Here is an 18,051-nt window from a genome sequence, read left to right as displayed (position 1 = left end):
TATACAAAAGGATATTTATTGCATCAGACAGAATTCTTGGAAAAGCCAAAAGATCAAACTGGATCATTCAAGAAAAATGTGAAGAGAAACAACCTTAATCATTGCTTCTGTAGTTTACAGGCTAAAGTGATAAAGAATTTTGCAGTCCATATCTCCTCTGTGCAAAAATAGTAACACAGAAAAACTTTCTTGCAGAGTATTGATGGCCTTTCCCATTAACAGGATAGAAGTGACACAGGAAAGATAGGTGGCCCTTGACCATTTATCTCTACTATGGTAAGTCACACACTGAGTGAAGTATGAAGTTTTAGCTAAGGAACAAAGGGGAATAGTTTATTCAGAAAAAGATTAGGTCACTCTCTGAGCAATTTTCCCTCTAAGTAGATCCTCAAAATTCCAGGCACAGCACCAAAGGCATCAGGGATTGGGGGCTGCCTGTTACTGTGTTGACTTGCTGGTGTGGCCTGGAAAGACACAGGAATTTCCTGATGAATTAAGATTGTAGAGGGTAAATATTTAACTATGACACAAATAAATATACTTAATACTTAACTGATAATGGCAGTGATCCTAAGTCCTCATTTCAGCTACTTTTATCTACATATGAACGCCCAATTTTCAAATGCAGTCTTCACTGAGTCCTTTGGTGTTGGAGGAGACGTCAGAGAACCAGGTTGTATACAAAGTCTTTCTGTGAGATTTCAGAAATATCAGGTCATTTCTACACAGTTCTTTCATAGAAGATATTAGTTTTTTTAGGAGAACTAGTGCTCTGACAGTGATAATGAGATAAGTATCTGAAGATCCTTGTCTTCTTGAGGCAAAAACGCATGATACAGAAGAGAGAAGAGAAAGGTATGTAAATGACCCTATTATACACCCTAACTGTTACCCACGCACTGAGCTGATGGGAGGGTTTTAAGAAAGAGATTTATTTAATACAGTTCTCTTTCCTGAAAAAGACTTCTGCATGTTAACTAAACCACCCAGAAGATAGTTATTGCTAAAGCTATTCAAAAGTGGACGTACAAAAGTGAAAATCGTCACATTTAAATAGAGACGTAGATGGTTTTATCCAAATTAAAAATTCATTCAATACAATACTTAGGAAAAAAAATTACAAAATCATCACTTAACAACAACTACAACATTTTTTCCTAAATCTCCACTGTTGAAGACCGCATTTGCAGACAAGAGATTCAGGAAGAAAGGTAAACTTTTACAAGCATAGGCTGACAACTTTAAAACATTCATAAATAATATGATCCAAAGGGCAGGCAAGTCTACCACAACCCTGAAGATAAAGGTAAAAACATCTCTAGAGACTGTACTAGGACTTGTCCTTTGATTTTTGTGGGTGTTTAAAATATGTTCTGTGGATTTGTATTAAAGATCAAATATTAAAATACATCTCAACATAGTAAATTTACACATTGAGAATCAGGTTTTTTTTCACCTACAGCCAGGAAGTAAGAGCCCCGGTTTGAAGGCTGGAGAGCCTTTGATAATGACTGAAAGTTTGTTATAACGTTTAAAATAGTGGGCAGGAGCACTCAAACGACACCAGTGCTTTTCTCTTTGAAATCTTGCAAGTTCTTTCTGCAGGTTTAGGTGGTGTGGGTCATGGATGAGGAAACTAAAAGCCTGGCCTGCTAAACAATGTTATCCCTAAGACAGAAATTTCATAACATAGATAGTATCTTTCAAGAAAATTCTCTTGCACGCAGAAAGCCTTTAAAGGAAGTTTAGATGTGAAAGAAAGCAAGATCAGTCTATAAATGGCATACCAGCCTGCAGCAGAAATAGTTTTTAGATTAAAAAATGATTAGCACCAATCTGATCATCTATGCTGTAGCGTGAAAGAAGCCATGCAGTCAAAAAGAGACAGATTGTCTTCTAGGGTTGTCTGCTCATACTCCCAGTTTTCTGCCACAGTTCTCTAGTCTTGTCTTAATTCCCTGGTAGGGATGCTCAGAGTTTATCCTATCTCTAGGGTAATCTCTCAAGCCTATTTGCCTGCTTGATACAGAAGGAGAAGAAAGAATGCCAGGACACAAATCCTTGGGCAGAACAGAGTCAGAAGGGAATTCTGCTAACTGGAACGAGTGGATTTTGGTTGTTCCCATACATTCCTATTGCAGAAGGATCACCTGGTACATTATTTGCAACAAGACAACTAGGCAAAACATGACAGATAGAAAGAATTTACTCCAACAAATAAAAATTCCCAGAAGACCTGATGAAAAGTTATAACTATATAGTTATGCCAAGTTCTATTAAAGAGGCAGATGCCATACTTGCACAAAGCACAATCAGGTGTGCCTTGCAACATATGCACATGCAAGGATACAAACATGTCTGTGATGGGGAGTACAAAGGCCCAATATTTTTTCTAGAATATATGAAAATTCTTGCTTCATATACCTTCTGGAAAGCACAAAAGCACTTATAATTTATCAGCAACACAACATGGGGACTTGTTTACACAGAATTAATGTGTGTTTAATTGTCATGGTTTTGGCTGGAATAGTTAATTTTCTTCACTGTAGCTGGTACAGTGCTGTGTTTTGGATTTAGTATGAGAATAATGTTGATAACACACTGATGTTTTAGTTGTGGCTAAGTAGTCAAGGACTTTTCCAGCTTCCCATGCTCGGCCAGGTGCACAAGAAGCCGGGAATGGAGGGGGCACTGCTGGGACAGCTGATCCAAACTGGCCAGAGCGATATTCCATATCATATGACGTCATGCTCGGTATATTAACTGGGGGGAGTTGGCCAGGAAAAGCGGTGATGGTGGCTCAGGGACTGGCGGCATCGGTCGGCGAGTGGTGAGTGGTTGCATCACTTGTTTTTCTTCCGGAGTTTCTCCTCTCTCTCTCTCATTTTCCTTTTCATTATATTTATTATTATTATTGTTATTATTACTACTACTACTACTGCTGCTGCTGCTATTTTATTTTAATTCTTAAACTGTTATTATGTCAAGCCACAAGTTTTCTTACTCTTGCTCTTCTGATTCTCTCCCCCATCCCAGCGGGGTGGGGGGAGTGAGTGAGTGGCTGCGTGGTGCTTAATTGCTGACTAGGACTAAACTGCAACAACACTACACAAGGTTTTGTCTTGCTACCAATTCTTCTAGTTTTTTTGAGCTAACAGGTCAATTCCAGGAGAAAAACAGACTTACAGCAGGTTAGTAGGTATAAAACATGAGAATTGATTTAAGATACAACACTTAGAAGCACACTTCCATATACCTTAACACCAAATGCGCCAAACATCTAAATGCATACATGTGTCTATATATGCACACACATGTGTGCGCGCTGGGGCGAGGTGTCCATGGGGAAAGATTTCTGCAGACTCCTTACAGAATTTTTGATCAGCCACTTTTTACTCATGGATCTTCAACCCAGATTTTCCAACAGCAAGATTGTATCTGCACTTTCAGCCTATTACTGTCTCTTTTAAGACATGAATAGTAACACAGATCATATGACTAATCATGTACTACCATATAGTAGACCTTTAAAGTACTTTTGCTAAAGACACACCTATTCCACCATAAAACTAGCATTGTTCGCTAACTATTACCCTTTTCTTTCTGGATTTTTTCCTGTTTTTTTTCTTTGCTGTTCCTAGAAGTCAAGGGAATATTAGAGGTTTCTTTCAATCATGTTGCTCCATGGCTTAGAATACTGGTTTTCTATATGACTTCCTCTGAGTAATTATAGAATTATCTTAATCCAATTTTTTCTTGTTTGGTTGGTTTGTTTTTACTCTGAAAGCAAAAAATAGAAATGTAGAAACATGCAACTTGAGCATCTTTCCAGCTGACCCTACACCTGTCTTGCTTTGACTGTACCCATATATTTCTTTGATGTTGAGTGTAGCCCCACTGTTAGGTCTTGTTTAGACAAGGAAGTTGCACTAGTTTGCCTTGCATCAGTTTTAAACAGGGATAATTAAACTGGTGCAAGTATATACTAGTGCAAGTAGAATACTTATCCCGGTTTAGAAATGACTTAATGAAAAGTGAAGCTTGATCTTTGTGCAGGATCATTAATGAGAATGTGGTGCAAATGTGCAACAATATAAGGCATTTCTAAGTTACCCTACCAAGTGAATATTTACCACCCTGGTGTTTCATAACATGGTCTAAAATATGCACACGTGGTTACACAAGAATAACCTTGTGTTAAACTACAGCTTGTTTCATAAGAAAAATAACACTTCCTATGACATCTGAAACTATTTCAATTTCCTTTTCCTGATCAAACTTCAACCCTTTAACAAGAGAGGAAATCCTTATGCTACTGGGAAGACTTTTACACCAGCACTGTTTATTCAAGACACCTGAGCTGCTGGTGCTGAAGATGAGGTTTGCAGCACAGCTAAAACCATGATACTGGTTCTAGAAGGTCGTCTTTTACTAGCTGTCCTTTGGTTGCATTTTACTGCAAATACAGAGGAGAGAACTGAACTAAGCTGAACTGTAAGTAGAGGTGAACGCAGGCAGGTTGTTAAGTATCTTCACCTTTCAGAATATGCTTGCAACAAATCACACCAGTGAGCCCAATTTTGATAACCACAAATTTATTCAAATTTTCTCATAAGAATACCTCTGAAAAACTAACCATTCCTCACTGCTTTTCCTGAGAATCCATATAAGACTAAGCTACAGTCCTATTCACCTTAGATGAACACAGATTAGAGCAGCAGCTGTTCAACGGGTTTTAAGAATGCTGCAAGAGTGAGGACCATTCTCACTGTTAGCAGGATATATATAATCCATTTATTCCACTGCTACTTGCAAAATTAACATTATAGATTCATATTGATTGTATTTATCTGCTTATTTTTTATAAAATATTTTAGTTACTAATTTTACAACTAATTTACTTCCAAAATATTTTTTAATCTCACATAGCTTTCTGTAAACATTAGAAGAATTACATTAAACTGTTAACAGTACAAAATATCTTCCACCAAAAGGATTCCAAAAGCAACACCAAAAAACCATATTAAGCCTCCCAACATCCTTGTGAAACTGCATAGTGGTATTATATTTGTGTTAGAAATGGGAAAAAAAGGAATACTTAAATTTTATTATTTCCTTTCAGTCACAAGGGAAGTCTGTGCTACATCCCTGGACAGAAGTAAAGCTTAAATCCATCCCACTTAACACAGACACTTAAATCAGGAAGTGAGCTGCTCAGGATTTCCCTGGAGTCAAGGAAGAGAAGCAGGGACTCCCACAGGACAGTTCAGATGTTTGGCTCTTCCTCTGGGCTTGCTACTGTCTCTTGACACAGCACTGAGAGATTCCCCACTACAAAGAAAAACCTATCTTGGGTATCTCTGGGTTTTGGCCAGAAGTTTGGGGGGGATGATGCAGGCCTAAAATACCCAGCTTTGTACTTTTCCCACATGGGCTGTCTTTTTTTCTTTTTTTTCTCCAAGGCACCCAGCACTGTGAAGTAGAGATTGCTTCCAAACCACAGAAGGGAATGGGAACGATGAGTTCTCAGCACCCTCAAAATGACATGCCATTTACTTTATATCAGTTTCATTTAGAAAAGCTCTCAGTGCTCCAAAGGAGATCTCCCACTGGGCATGTTGGTTGGACAGTTCTGATGACTAATAAGTGTAATACTTTATTGTTACCAAAAAGTTCCTAATTACAGCTGTCATCACTGGAAATAAACACATTCAGGTTCTACTGCACATTATGACAAAGCCTTCTGTCCAACCATGGGAAATATTTTTTTTAAGTAACTTGCTACCAAATGTGGCAACATGTGAGACTGCCCTTCAGTCTACTCTGATTCTTTTGCTTCTTAAAAAAGTAAAAATTCCAAATAGGTTATCCCCCAATAATATAAAGCTTTCAGGCATTTCCACATTTGAAGTCTTGCCTCTTTCTTGTGGGTGTCTCAGAATATCCCAAGGACTTCAGCAGTTTGATTAATAAAGCTTTGAAATGCATGCATATTATTCGCCGAGAGATTTTTTTGAGGTAAATAAGAGATTTTGGTTTTACACTCAAACGTGAATTTTCTTAGAACCAGTTTGTTTCCATTAACTTATTTTTGCTCCTTAAATTTGGCTTTTGTATATACTTACCCACTGAGTAGTACATGCTATATAAGTTGTCCCACTAATTTAGATCCAACCAATTTGAATCCCACCATTTGTTTTGCAGCTTGTTTGTGGGAACTGCACTTCAAGTGTTACTAAGATGAGGCTGTGCTTTGAATGTGAGAATTCATTGACTCCAAAGAAAAAAGAACACCTAGAATACTAAACAGCCTCTGGGTCTAGACAAGAAATCCAGGTTCAAGCTGGATGCCAAACAGAAGGCTTGTGGCCAGGTTTTGACAAAGCTTTCTCACAGTTTCCTTTTAGCCCTTGTCCACCTTGAAAATGAGAGATTTACTGGAAAGCCATTCCTTACACAGCCCCAGTAGTAACGCTCGTACAAGCAGAATGGCAGATTCCAAATCTAATGGCGTGCTTTTATTTGTGAGAATTAACAGGAGTTCATCATGGATCTCCTGGTTGCACTTAACATCCAAATATTATGTGGACTTTAAGGTGACATGTTCTGTTACAAAATACATAACCATGATTAAAATGGAATTTTTACTATATCTGGTAATAGTTCAACTAGGGAAAATGGGTTTCTTAATGTGACAAAAGTTTACACACACTACGGCCACCTCCATCTTTATATGAATATAAATTTGCCTCATAGGATATTATGACAGCTTTTTAGAACTGTCCTCTTCAGGGCAGGCTCTGTCACTTTCACAGAGCTTCACAGCAAGAGTGACATGTAAGGAATTTTCCCATCTTCATCAAGCCATATAAAATCCAAGGCAAAATCCAGCCACTCCACACAAATAAGCGAATTATTACTGTTTCACTGCAGTGCTAGGCCCTGCTGGTAGAGACATCAGAGAGGGGCAGACTTTCAATGATGCCACACCATACAGTGACAGACACCAGACTTTCCAAACCCCAGTTTCTTCTATATAATGACTAGTCCGCATCAAAACCTAGATTCCTTACATGTTTAAAACCCAAATGAGCACTTGCAATATTACTTCTGCAAAATAAGGAAGTCAAAAGAAAGCACAGAGAACGCCATAGACAAATAATACATCAGAACCACAGTAAGAATAAACTTTAAAGCAGACTATCAAATGGCTACAGACACCCCAGAAAAATTGCTTATAATTTCTTCCTTTAATGACTGAATTCAACTCATCATTTTATACTTTGGTTATAGCTGGTGACAGCACAAACACTTTGAAGGGAAAGGGAAGTGAGTTGAAGCTTCTTTATTTGGTTTAAGTGCAGCGGTGCCATCAATATTTGCAGAGAAAAGAGAAAAAAATCTAAGTTTGGACACTGGCTGACCAGAATGGTTGTGGTTCACTTTCAACTCAAACTTGTACATCTGTGTTAGCTTCTTATAGTATACTATTATTAAGGTTTCATTTTAAATTTTATGGTATTCTGCTTAGGTAATGATCAGAAAAAAAGAAAGAGTGGATCACGTAAAATTCACTTACTACTGTAATAACAATTATTACTGCTATTTGGACTGAGGGATAAGTATATGAAACACTCATCTGTATAGCTATCCTGAATGTATACTGAATCCATCAATACCATAAGATCAGCAAGCTGACTAACAGAAAGTTCCCAAGCAAGACATGATGATAACATTTCATGTAACTCCTCTTTGGCAATACTTAGGCACTGCAATTAAATACCAAACAGTATCACGTGGGCCAGTCAGTTACTGCAAGAAAGAAAATGTGATGAACTGTTTGTTTTGAACTATTAATATAAACATATTGCAGAAATGAAACCCAAGCTTAAACAATGGGGAAAGTTATCCAGTATTAAAATAAACAGTTCTAGGAAATCTCTAAAAATGTTTACCAAGTCATCTTCTTCCAAGTTGTTTCTGCACAGAGCATTTTGCAGGGTCCCTGGTTTGCCAACCAATCCCTGTTTCACTGACTATAGATATGCAAATGCTAATGGACAAGGCTGGGACTTAATTGACTGTAATTGGCTCCCCAGGCAAAACCATTTTTATCTACAATCAAGCTTGTAGGTCATCAAAGATGCAGTTTTGGTTTTAAGCATAAAATGTATTCTTTTTTTTTTTTAAAAGAATACTTGTTTTGCTTCTAGAAATCTGCTAGTTTATATATCAAGGAAAAAGATTTTAAAATTATAATAGCACAGAGTTAAGCAAACCATGATTCTTACAAGATTTCTTAATAAGTACTCTTCCAATATTGCATGCTAGTGTTTGTGCTGAGAAAATAATTCACACTGCCAAACATTACCTATGTACAATTTTAATGGAAGTTACATATATTACCTGAAGAAATAAATAGACTTCCTTTATATAAGTCAGAATATATCTCAAATTCATAAACATTATTTCTTATTATAATTATTCACTTCCAGTCATAGACCTATAACTATTAATTATTCTTTACTTTGTTCACAGCAGGTGCATTGTAAAATGCTCTTTAGTGTAGCAGCAGTTATACTTGATATTAAAAATCTGGGGGAAATAATAAATGCAGAGTATAAAAATAAGATGCAAGATATCTACATAATATATTCATTATACCTAAGCATTATGCTTGTTTTGAAAGGAAATGAGTTATGGCTGAGATACTTTGTGATGGCAACAGGAACAAAGCAAATTCAGTATTCAGAGATGCTATAATAGAGCTGCATCAGCCTCATTTGTTCAGAGTGAGCCGTACTCCATCACAGAGAGAAACAGGTCCTTTTATTCCAGGGAAAACTGACACATGGGGATACATGCACAATCCTAGTTTTATGTAAACCCCTGGGAGCAGAGGGTCGGGGGCTGGGAAGGAAGGGAGGAGGGGGATGGTTCTGCCCGTAGCCAGTTTTACAATCACTGCAGAAGAAAACAGTCCTCAGATATAAACCCCTTTCATTAGGCTTCTACCTGTTTAATCACTTCCCTCCAAAGTGTGAGGGGACTAACCCTAACTGAGACATTCACACTCCAGAGACTCATATTTCTTCATGTTCACTTCACAGTGAAACAGTGATCTTAGTTCAGTCTCTAGTGGACAAACACAGAATAAGTGAAGTCTTATAAGCATGATTCAGCAGGCAATTTGTTCAAGTAAAATCATGTGTGCACAAACACAGATAACTTTCTTCTTTTTAGTGCTTGCCTCAGTCTCCCAAGGTACAGTAAAAAATTTTCTTAGGAAATGCTTTTTGCTACAAAAGACATCCCCTCGTTTCCAGCCTTATATTCCCCAAAGCAGACCAAGATATTAAAAAATTAGGAAAGTAGTCTAACAAAGGAATGCTTGGTTATATTTTGTTTCATAGACACATGTTTACTGGACAGAGTCTTTTCTCTCTTGCTAGAGCCAGATATGCAAAAAGCACAATTAATTTATGAAGAGATCAGGAAATACTCTCTAAAGATTTTAGTAAGGTTTGGAGGAAGGGGGTGGCTGTATATGCTTTTTAACATATTAGTCTTGTATGCTGTCTGGATGAAACAAGACTTGTAAATGAGATAGGTAACAGTAACTATGCTAATATGAAGTTTTAGCCCACCTAGTAGAGTATTCACTAGATTTTTACTGATATTCATTCTTAACTGTTGTGTGAGTTAAATCATGTGTCTCTCAAACGCGTACATACAGCAGTTTTCTTTTGCCATCTTACATGACTAGTTGCGTCACTCATTTTCTCAGTTTTCTAAGTTTTGCCATGTAAAAATGTCAGTGTGAGAATGGGAATATTGTAAATAACTATATACAAAGACTCTTTACTTATTTATTTTTACTGGACAGCTATCCCAAGGCATTTTCATTACTAAGGCATGGACAAGATCCTGCGTGGTGTGTAATTTTACACACGTGAGTAATCCTGTTAAGGTGAATGGGACTGCACTTATGAGTGAAATTATTCATATATTTAAGTCTTTTCAGGCCCAGACTTCAGCTCATACATAAAATATGGAAAAGTTCACTAGAAATTTAGATCTATTGCACAAATTCTTAAAAGTATTTACTTCTAAGTTACTGCAACACCTTCAAACCCATTTTTCCCTTTCTATGAAAGAATGCACATATACACACACAAATTAAAACAGGCTGTTTCGAGTCCAGTGTAATCTACAGAGTTAAAAAGTTTTACTGCAATGTTTTAGGAGTGTGAATGCCTATACACTTTCTTCTTTCTTTCCAGCAATTAGCTGGGTAGAATAGTATTACAGGATCTATTTACGGAGGAACAACGATATTCTTAAACCATTGCCTTTAAATGCTGATTTGTTTAAATGCTCCCTTTTGCTGTCAGAGTAGCAGGTACCCTGCATGGCATCTGATCTGGAGCTGTGAACTAGAAGTGGAGTTTATAGGAGTACTTAGTACATTCTGTCATTACAGTCTCTAGAGAATTTTTGTGTTCTCTGGCTCACAAACATCCATGGTCTCTTGAGATAAAGCTTTAAGAAGTTGCATCTTTCGGTAACATGAAGAAAATTCTGCTCCCAAGAGCAGTGTCACTAAGAAGGGTGCACACTGGCTGAAACATTTCTCCCCTACACAGCCACGAACTAGATCAATCCTTGTTACCTTGGTTCTCACAGAAACTAATGAAAACATTGAACAGCATAAGCATCACCAAAAAAACCCTTTCAGTGAGAAATGAAAAAAAGAAACTTACTTTTTGCAGCCACTGAGTGTAATTTTCCATCACATGCTCCAGATGTTGCAGTTTCTGGGAAGAGAAATCCTGTTCCACGTGAGGAGCATCTCTCTGAAGAGCATTTGTGTTGTACTGGTCTGTCGTGCTTTCACGACAGTTCCCATCCTGTTCTGGCAGAATGAAAGTATAGGTGCACTGCCCATGCTGAATCCGGTTAAATCTTCTCCCACTGGCTTCTGGACCCCGACGCTGGTTATTACAGCCTATATGAGCAAGGACCGCTGCCAGGAAAGCAAAGGAAAGGAAAACTGACATGTTATTATTACTTTCCTTTCCTACTTTAAGAAAAACTTTTTCTTCCTCTTTCTTTAAATTTGTTCTTAATTTCCCTTAAAGTCTTTGGAAAAAGGACTGGAGAAGTGCGCTTTAGAAATCAAGCTTGGATAAACAGTTATTTTTTTAATTTCACTATGAGGATAGCTTCCTTAGTTTAAATTGGGAATATTTATTGCATAGTAGTTAAGATTTATTGTTTCCTCCCTGTTACAGTCCAGCATGTAGCCTGCTTTAGTCAGCTGCATATGCATATCCCAGTCTCTTTCCCCTACACTATCTGCTGCAGAACTGCTATTTTCTCTCAGACTTCAGTGAGTTTTATTAAGGTTGCACTTTCAAGCCAAGCTGGAAGCAAGCTGCCTTTCACAAGATGACTTGACAGGAATGCGTGTATGAGTGCGCCCCTATGCTAAGGATGGCTGATGGCTCGGTACAGAGGGATCATCTTACAAACTGGCTGGATGCATGACCTCAATCATGCATGGCTTTCCAGCCCCTATTGCACACAACTGCTTAGAGCTTTTGACGAATTCACATAAGTTTAATAAGTAAGGCAGTCCACCTTAATACGCTTCATATGTTCACACTGACCTATTAAAATGTAGATAAAGTGTGGAAGTTTGTTGTAATCCCTCTGTAAATATACAAAGCACTGAAATTAAAAATACTTTCAGTTCTGTGCTGCTCAGTATCTATTAAAGAATTCTAAGTCAGGCAAATGACACTTATGGGAAAAAACGTTATGTTTAACCCTCACATGCTTTAGCTACTTTTCTAAGACTATTGTGTTTCTTTAAGAGATTTTGCAGAGAGATTTTTTACAGCATATAATGAAAATAAGGCTGCCAAATAGAAATAGGAAACAGCAATTCAGAAGGATAATAATTTTCTATGTTTGCAATCTAAATTAAGGTAACTAATTATAAAGCAGAAGGGATGGTGGCTGAACTATTCCAGATTGTCTTATGTACTACTGTGTTATTATCAGATGCAAAACACTTCTTCCAATTTGCAAGCCTGTATGGGTTATACAGGCACCTCTCATTATATGTAGAAACTTTTTCGAGGGCAACTTCCTCAGAAAAAGACTGTGGTAACTATTTAAGAAACTATCTTATACTTAAATAATGCCTTTGGTATTTGCTAGAGACAAATTTAAAAAGCACAGATTAGAAACAGGATTGGAATATTCCTGAAAATCAGAGGAATTTGGATCCAAGTTCCTGCTCTAGTGTTTGTTGTTGTTGCATAAATATCAGCCAGCACCTGTGCAGACCACTTTGCACAATTTTTCCTATGAAAGTAAGTAGTCTTCTAAATAGCAATAGTGCATCACTAAAAAAACAACCTGCAAGGTTTTTACCCAAAAGGATATCTACCTGCAAGAATACTGAGTGCAGAACCTTCAGGGTTCATGCAATTGTCACCTATTTCATGGCTACAGTTTCATTCTAAAAGAACTGCCTGGAATATTTAGCCAGGCATCTGACCTGCTCCTTAGGAAGCTGTTTCTACTCAAAACTGTGAGTGCAGGCTTTTCATCTTGCATCTGGAAAGAAACCACTGCATTTGAACCAATAAGAAATATCCCTTACAATAATATAGAGAAATGAGATAGTCTTCTCTTGCTTTAAAATATCTGTATGTCCAATGTGTAGAGAAAAAAAAGGAAAGAATACAAAGCTAAATAAAAATATTGTTGCTTTTAGCAAAATCAGAATATCCTTCCACCTCTGAACTGTTCAGCCCACCTTTCACTGTATTTTCTTTTTGTGCCTCTGAAAACCAACTTCTTATAACTTCTTATAACTTGCTTTCTTGCTTTCATATAGCATTTCTCATAATTCTCCCCCAGAACCAGGTCTTCTGTGGTTTATTACACTGTCTTTGCAATTATTGTGAAATGTAATTGCAAGATATTCGCTCACGTAAGGTCAGGGAGTTTTGGTCAGGAAGAAGCCTGTAGGATCAGACATTGAGTTGAAAGGTTAGCATAAAAACAAATATTCCTTGTGAGGTAAAGCAAAAATACCACCTCACAAACATGGGAACAATACATGCTTTTTTAAAAAGTAAAAAAGAGAACTTTATGACAGAGCCTCAGAGCAGCTAAAAGGGGGATAGCAAAGGTGGTTGTACAAAGGTTTCCTAGACTTTTAGTTTTTATTTTAAAATGCTGTTGTTTACACAAGTGCCTCATTCACTTTCTGCAGTGTATTTGACAGACTTTCTCATGCAGACGTGGAAAAGTAAGATTGTAAATTTATATTTGATGGTTTTCAGATGAGAAAAGACTTCACAGAAGAGCAGGCTCGCTTTGTTGATATTGCATGGCCCCTTCCCATGGGTTTAAGGTGACTTCTCCTTCTGTCCCCCTCTTCCTGGGGCCTAACAGCCATAAGGACCTTCCAGAAGTGCACAGAGTTATCAGACTTTGCTTATTTGTCTCCAACTTAATTCCCCGACACAGCATCTGCCTCTCAAAGCCAGATTCATCCCTGACCCCAGGCCCCAAACTGATGGGTCATGTAAGCACATAATGGTCAGGTGCCACAGTGAGAAGATGTGGCAGAGCCATGCAGTAGCCAGAGCATCTCCTGCCAGCACACTGCACTAAAGTGCTCACTGGAGAGGACCAAGTGCCCCCACTCACTCAGTGACCACATACTGCCACATCTGTGTTGTGGGAGTAGTGCAACTGAGACATCTTGTGTGCCCAACCACTTGGGGTCTCACACAAAGGCAAGGAAGGGATTGCAGGAGCCTGGGGGAAGCCCAGGAGCCATTCTGTCACTCCCAATTTGCAACCTTTCTAACCCAAGGGGAGGCAGAGAAAGGGACTCATAAATTGTGCTGGTATGCACTTAAATCTTTGCAAGGACGAAGAGTGACTGCTGAAATGGCAGCAGCTTTGTCAGCCGCACTGAAACTCAGAAAACTTTGGGGCTGCTCTTGCTGGTACCAGGGCCTGAGGTAGCCACCAGCATCCCCACCTAGAAGCACAGACACCCCAATCCTGAGACACAGGGATGAGCAAGGTCAACTTGCTGTTCTCCCAAACACACAGCAAAGTCATTTTGACAAGGACGTTGAACCAGCCAGGCCAAGTTCAGTTTACATGATTCCCTGGCACACTCATGGTCCAATGCATACACAGGCAGAAGGGCAACAAGAAATACAGAAAAAAGTTTGTTTCCAGATCTACAGCCACTTAATTCTACAGTGCAATTTTCTAATGTATTCCATTTTATTTAAAGAAAACAGATTCAGAAATAAGAAGAGGTTTTATTTTCTAAAATTCCGTATTCCTATTAAGGTATTTGCTCTTTTCTTTCCCCAAACCAACGAACTAACCAAAGTATCTTGCCCCAGGAGTTTCAATGGTTTGGTGTCTTCTGTGTGATTTGATAAATTTACAGTTTATTATCCTAGTACCACAGGGATCTGTGTGACTTGTCCCAGCTTTTTTAAGACCTGAAAATTTCAGTGAGGTGAGGAAAAAAAAAATTCTCAAAGTTTAGTCAAAGTCACTGTGGATATTTCTGCAGGATCTTACATTATACACTATAGATATAGGCTAAATGATTTGTCCAGGATTGCACCAAAAATCAGCGGCTCAGCCAGAAACTGATAAGGGCATGGATGTGCTTAAGACTCTCTATTTTCCTAAGACCACTTCATCCAACACAATGACAAGTTTCACATTCCCTGAACTCTTCCTTCTGTGTAATAGGGAAGGGATGGATCCAGAGGCTTCCTTCCCAGATCATGCAAAGTCTCATATACACTGTTAATTTAGTAGCTTCATATACACTGTTAATTCAGTATACAAAATTCTGTAGCTCATTAAGTAATCCATCACACAAGGCAAAATAAACGGGAACTCAATATCCAGATAAAGGTTACATTCATATGATATCAGTTCCCATATACCTAGCATTAAAATAATTTAATAACTTTTGTCACAGAATCATATGCATGCTCAGAGTTCAAACATAAGTTCTAAGAAACCAAAATCTTTTTCAGTTTCTTTACATTTCTGCTGCAACATGTTATTGCTGCAGATGAGTTGCAATAAGGTTACACCATGTCACACACTGTAACTGGGGTTACTCCAACTCACTTCCTCAGTGTATAAGGGAAGTCACTGCAGAATGGCTCCTAAGCGTAGGTATAAGAAGCAAGCTTTTACCTCTAGGTAAACCAATGCTATACAGTAGGACACAAAATGTTTATTCTTAATGTAGCACATTCTAAAGAATCTAATTCTAAATATATGAATTCAAATGATAACACGGGATCTGAAGTCCCATAAGTCTCACTGGTTATGTGCTAAACTTTCTCCAGTGATTTCAGTGCAGGTGGTCCAAATTTATAATAGTGCTGAGACCAGAGCAGGATGCAGGATATCTGCCTGGCCTTACAGAATCCAGACCATACTGAGAGTGAATGATGGGGAAGACTCACTTATAATGCAATGACACTTTTTCCAACTACCTGTATGCTTTCTTTTCTTACTCTCCTGGGAGCAAGGATGTAGTCAACTCAGACAAATTACTCCTTAGGACTGAAGTCTGTATATTTACACGTGCGTATTTAAGGCATGATCCAATGTAGTGCTGCTTGCCAGGTCCTTACTTCCAAGGAATACAGTGATGGGCGCTGCAGGCCATCCCTGCTCTCCCAGCATTTGATTTCACACCTGGGAACAAGTAAACAGCTGGGAACATTAACAGGGTGGTGAAAAACAGCAGCTCTTGAAAGAACATGCTGGTTTACCACAGAAACATCTGAACTACTGGTTATGCCATATGACCTGTCTGAATTTTCTCTCACACAGAAGCTGTAAGGCTTCTCAGGGCAAAAGCTTTATTGGACTCTTCCCAAACATGTCGGCAGCTAAGAGAGCTAGGTGTTTTCTGAAAACTTTTCTCATGTGGTTTGGAACAGGGGAAAATCAAGTTGTTCCTATATTCTGAACAAATCTTTGAGCTTACACATGTAGAGAAAAAACATGTAGACTAATTCAGTTAAATTTGCTCTCATTCACTGGGGAAGGAGGCAAAGCCCCCAGCATCTTCTTTGTATCTTCTTAGGGTAAGTTTAGTCCTTAACTTCTACATTTTCAGGATACTCAAGGCATTTTCAAAGGCAAACTTCCAACCCTATCAAACAGGAGTGATGCACAGTAAATTAATGTGGTGGGCATGATTTTCTGTTTGAAAATAATAAAAATAGATGCCCTAGTCTAAAATGGTTGTTGAATGGACAACAGTGATTTTCCACCGTAAACCCTAGACAAAAATGATTGCCAGGTTTAGGAGGATATTTCATATGGCTACAAGCCTTTCAGCCCTATTATGTGAATGTGTCTTCTATTGCAAATTAGAGTGAAATGCAATTCTGTGGAAATGATTTGTCAGCAATATTGTTTGGTTACTTACTATAGACTATCCCTGGGTCTTATTCCTCATCAGGGAAAGGTACAGGAGAGAAGCAACAACCCATTGGTGTGTTACCTTTAGTTACTGAATTAATGTAACTTGTAGTCGCAAGTACTGTGCAATATGTGCATCTGTTCTTGAGGTCATGAAGGCAGGAACCATGAGAGTACGATTCACCTGGGAGAGGAAAAGTTGCAGTCCCTCAGTCAAGTGTAAATAAAAATGGTTATCCTAAATACTGGTAAAAGTTGAATATCTAGCAACAAAAAATCAAAGTTTCTTCAGACTCTATGGATTTGCAACTTAAGAACACTCCTTTGGAGTCTTAGGCATTAAGTGCTGCAAGGCTACAGCCTTCCAACCTAATGGAAACCGTATTCATGAGAAGCATTAGATACATAATGGTTAGAGACACAAAAGCCAACATGTTGGTGACTGAATCCCTTATAATATCTGTAGAAGGAATATGAGACAGACCATTCCTGAGCACCCTGCTCCAGTGAGCAGAATCTTTCTGTCCCCATCAGAAACTCTTTTTCTACACTCAGGTGCCATAGAGATGGAAGTGATACCACTGCCGAGGATGGTCGGAGCATTTGGAGGTAAGTTGCAGGTTTAAATCCTTCTGCTGCCTGATTTGGAAAGAGATAGGAATCAGACTTTCATCTTTTTGAGCATATATATTCACAGCAAGACATGAATGAGCGTTCTGATTTCTGCTGCTGGTTCAGCCGCATCAGCCACATTCTTCATCAACCTAAATGGCACCCTAATCAACTAACTGGGAAAGTCAGTCTTGGCTGCTTTCTGACCTAATTAAAAATTAGAATGTAAAACACTCTCCTCTGCTTTTTCCGCATAGAAAAGGACATAAATGCATGTAAGCTCTCAGTATTCATATCCTTCAAGAACTCTAGTATCTGCCTAAAGTATATATAGCAAGAATATAACATTTACGAGGTAGCACTGTCCTACTTCCCTAGAGGCAGAGATTTTGTTCTAATTACAACTAATTTTCCTAAGAAACTTAATTTTTTCATAGAGTAGATTTAGCTAAAATAATCCACAGGAAATAAACTTTATTGGATATAATGCTGCAGTACAAGGTAAGGACATCAGTTTTTCTCTTGAGTTTCTATGGTGCTCTAATCAACTTCATTCTACCTTTTGAAAAATACCTTGAAATCAAATGGTCCAGGAGAATGGTCTGGAAAAGGTGTAATCTATACACCAATGGACAAAGAGGAAAAACCTACATAGACTGTACCAATTCTCCATTTTACAAACTTCTGTAAAGAATCTGGCTTTATCGCTTTTTCTAGAAAAATCATAACACATCATCTGCTTTCAGTGAAAAGAACGATGAAACCCTTCCTTCAACTACAAGTACAAGCTAATAGTTAATTATGTGGGTGAAATGCCTAGCTTTTGATGTAGCTTTAATCTGGGAAAACATGGGATTAAGGGTTTGAATTGCTATTCTTGTTTAAGTTCACGTTTAAAAACACAGATTAATTGCTTTAGGT

At 38.1% G+C, this 18,051-nt stretch overlaps 1 protein-coding gene across 1 annotated transcript in view; it reads right to left on the bottom strand.

Moving 5' to 3' along the window:
• ANGPT1 (angiopoietin 1) overlaps window positions 1–11,486 on the bottom strand; it is a 172,880-nt gene extending 161,394 nt beyond the window's left edge. The window contains exon 1 of the mRNA XM_064442236.1: window positions 10,764–11,486. Within this exon, the coding sequence (XP_064298306.1) occupies window positions 10,764–11,060 (297 nt within the window). The 5' untranslated portion in view covers window positions 11,061–11,486. The remainder of the gene's footprint in view (window positions 1–10,763) is intronic.
• Window positions 11,487–18,051: the final 6,565 nt, after the last annotated feature.

Source organism: Phalacrocorax carbo, chromosome 2, assembly GCF_963921805.1.
Source record: "Phalacrocorax carbo chromosome 2, bPhaCar2.1, whole genome shotgun sequence".
Classification (NCBI taxonomy): Eukaryota; Metazoa; Chordata; class Aves; order Suliformes; family Phalacrocoracidae; genus Phalacrocorax; species Phalacrocorax carbo.
The sequence above is the reverse complement of the archived record's forward strand: the minus strand, read 5'-3'. Positions and strand labels throughout refer to the sequence as shown.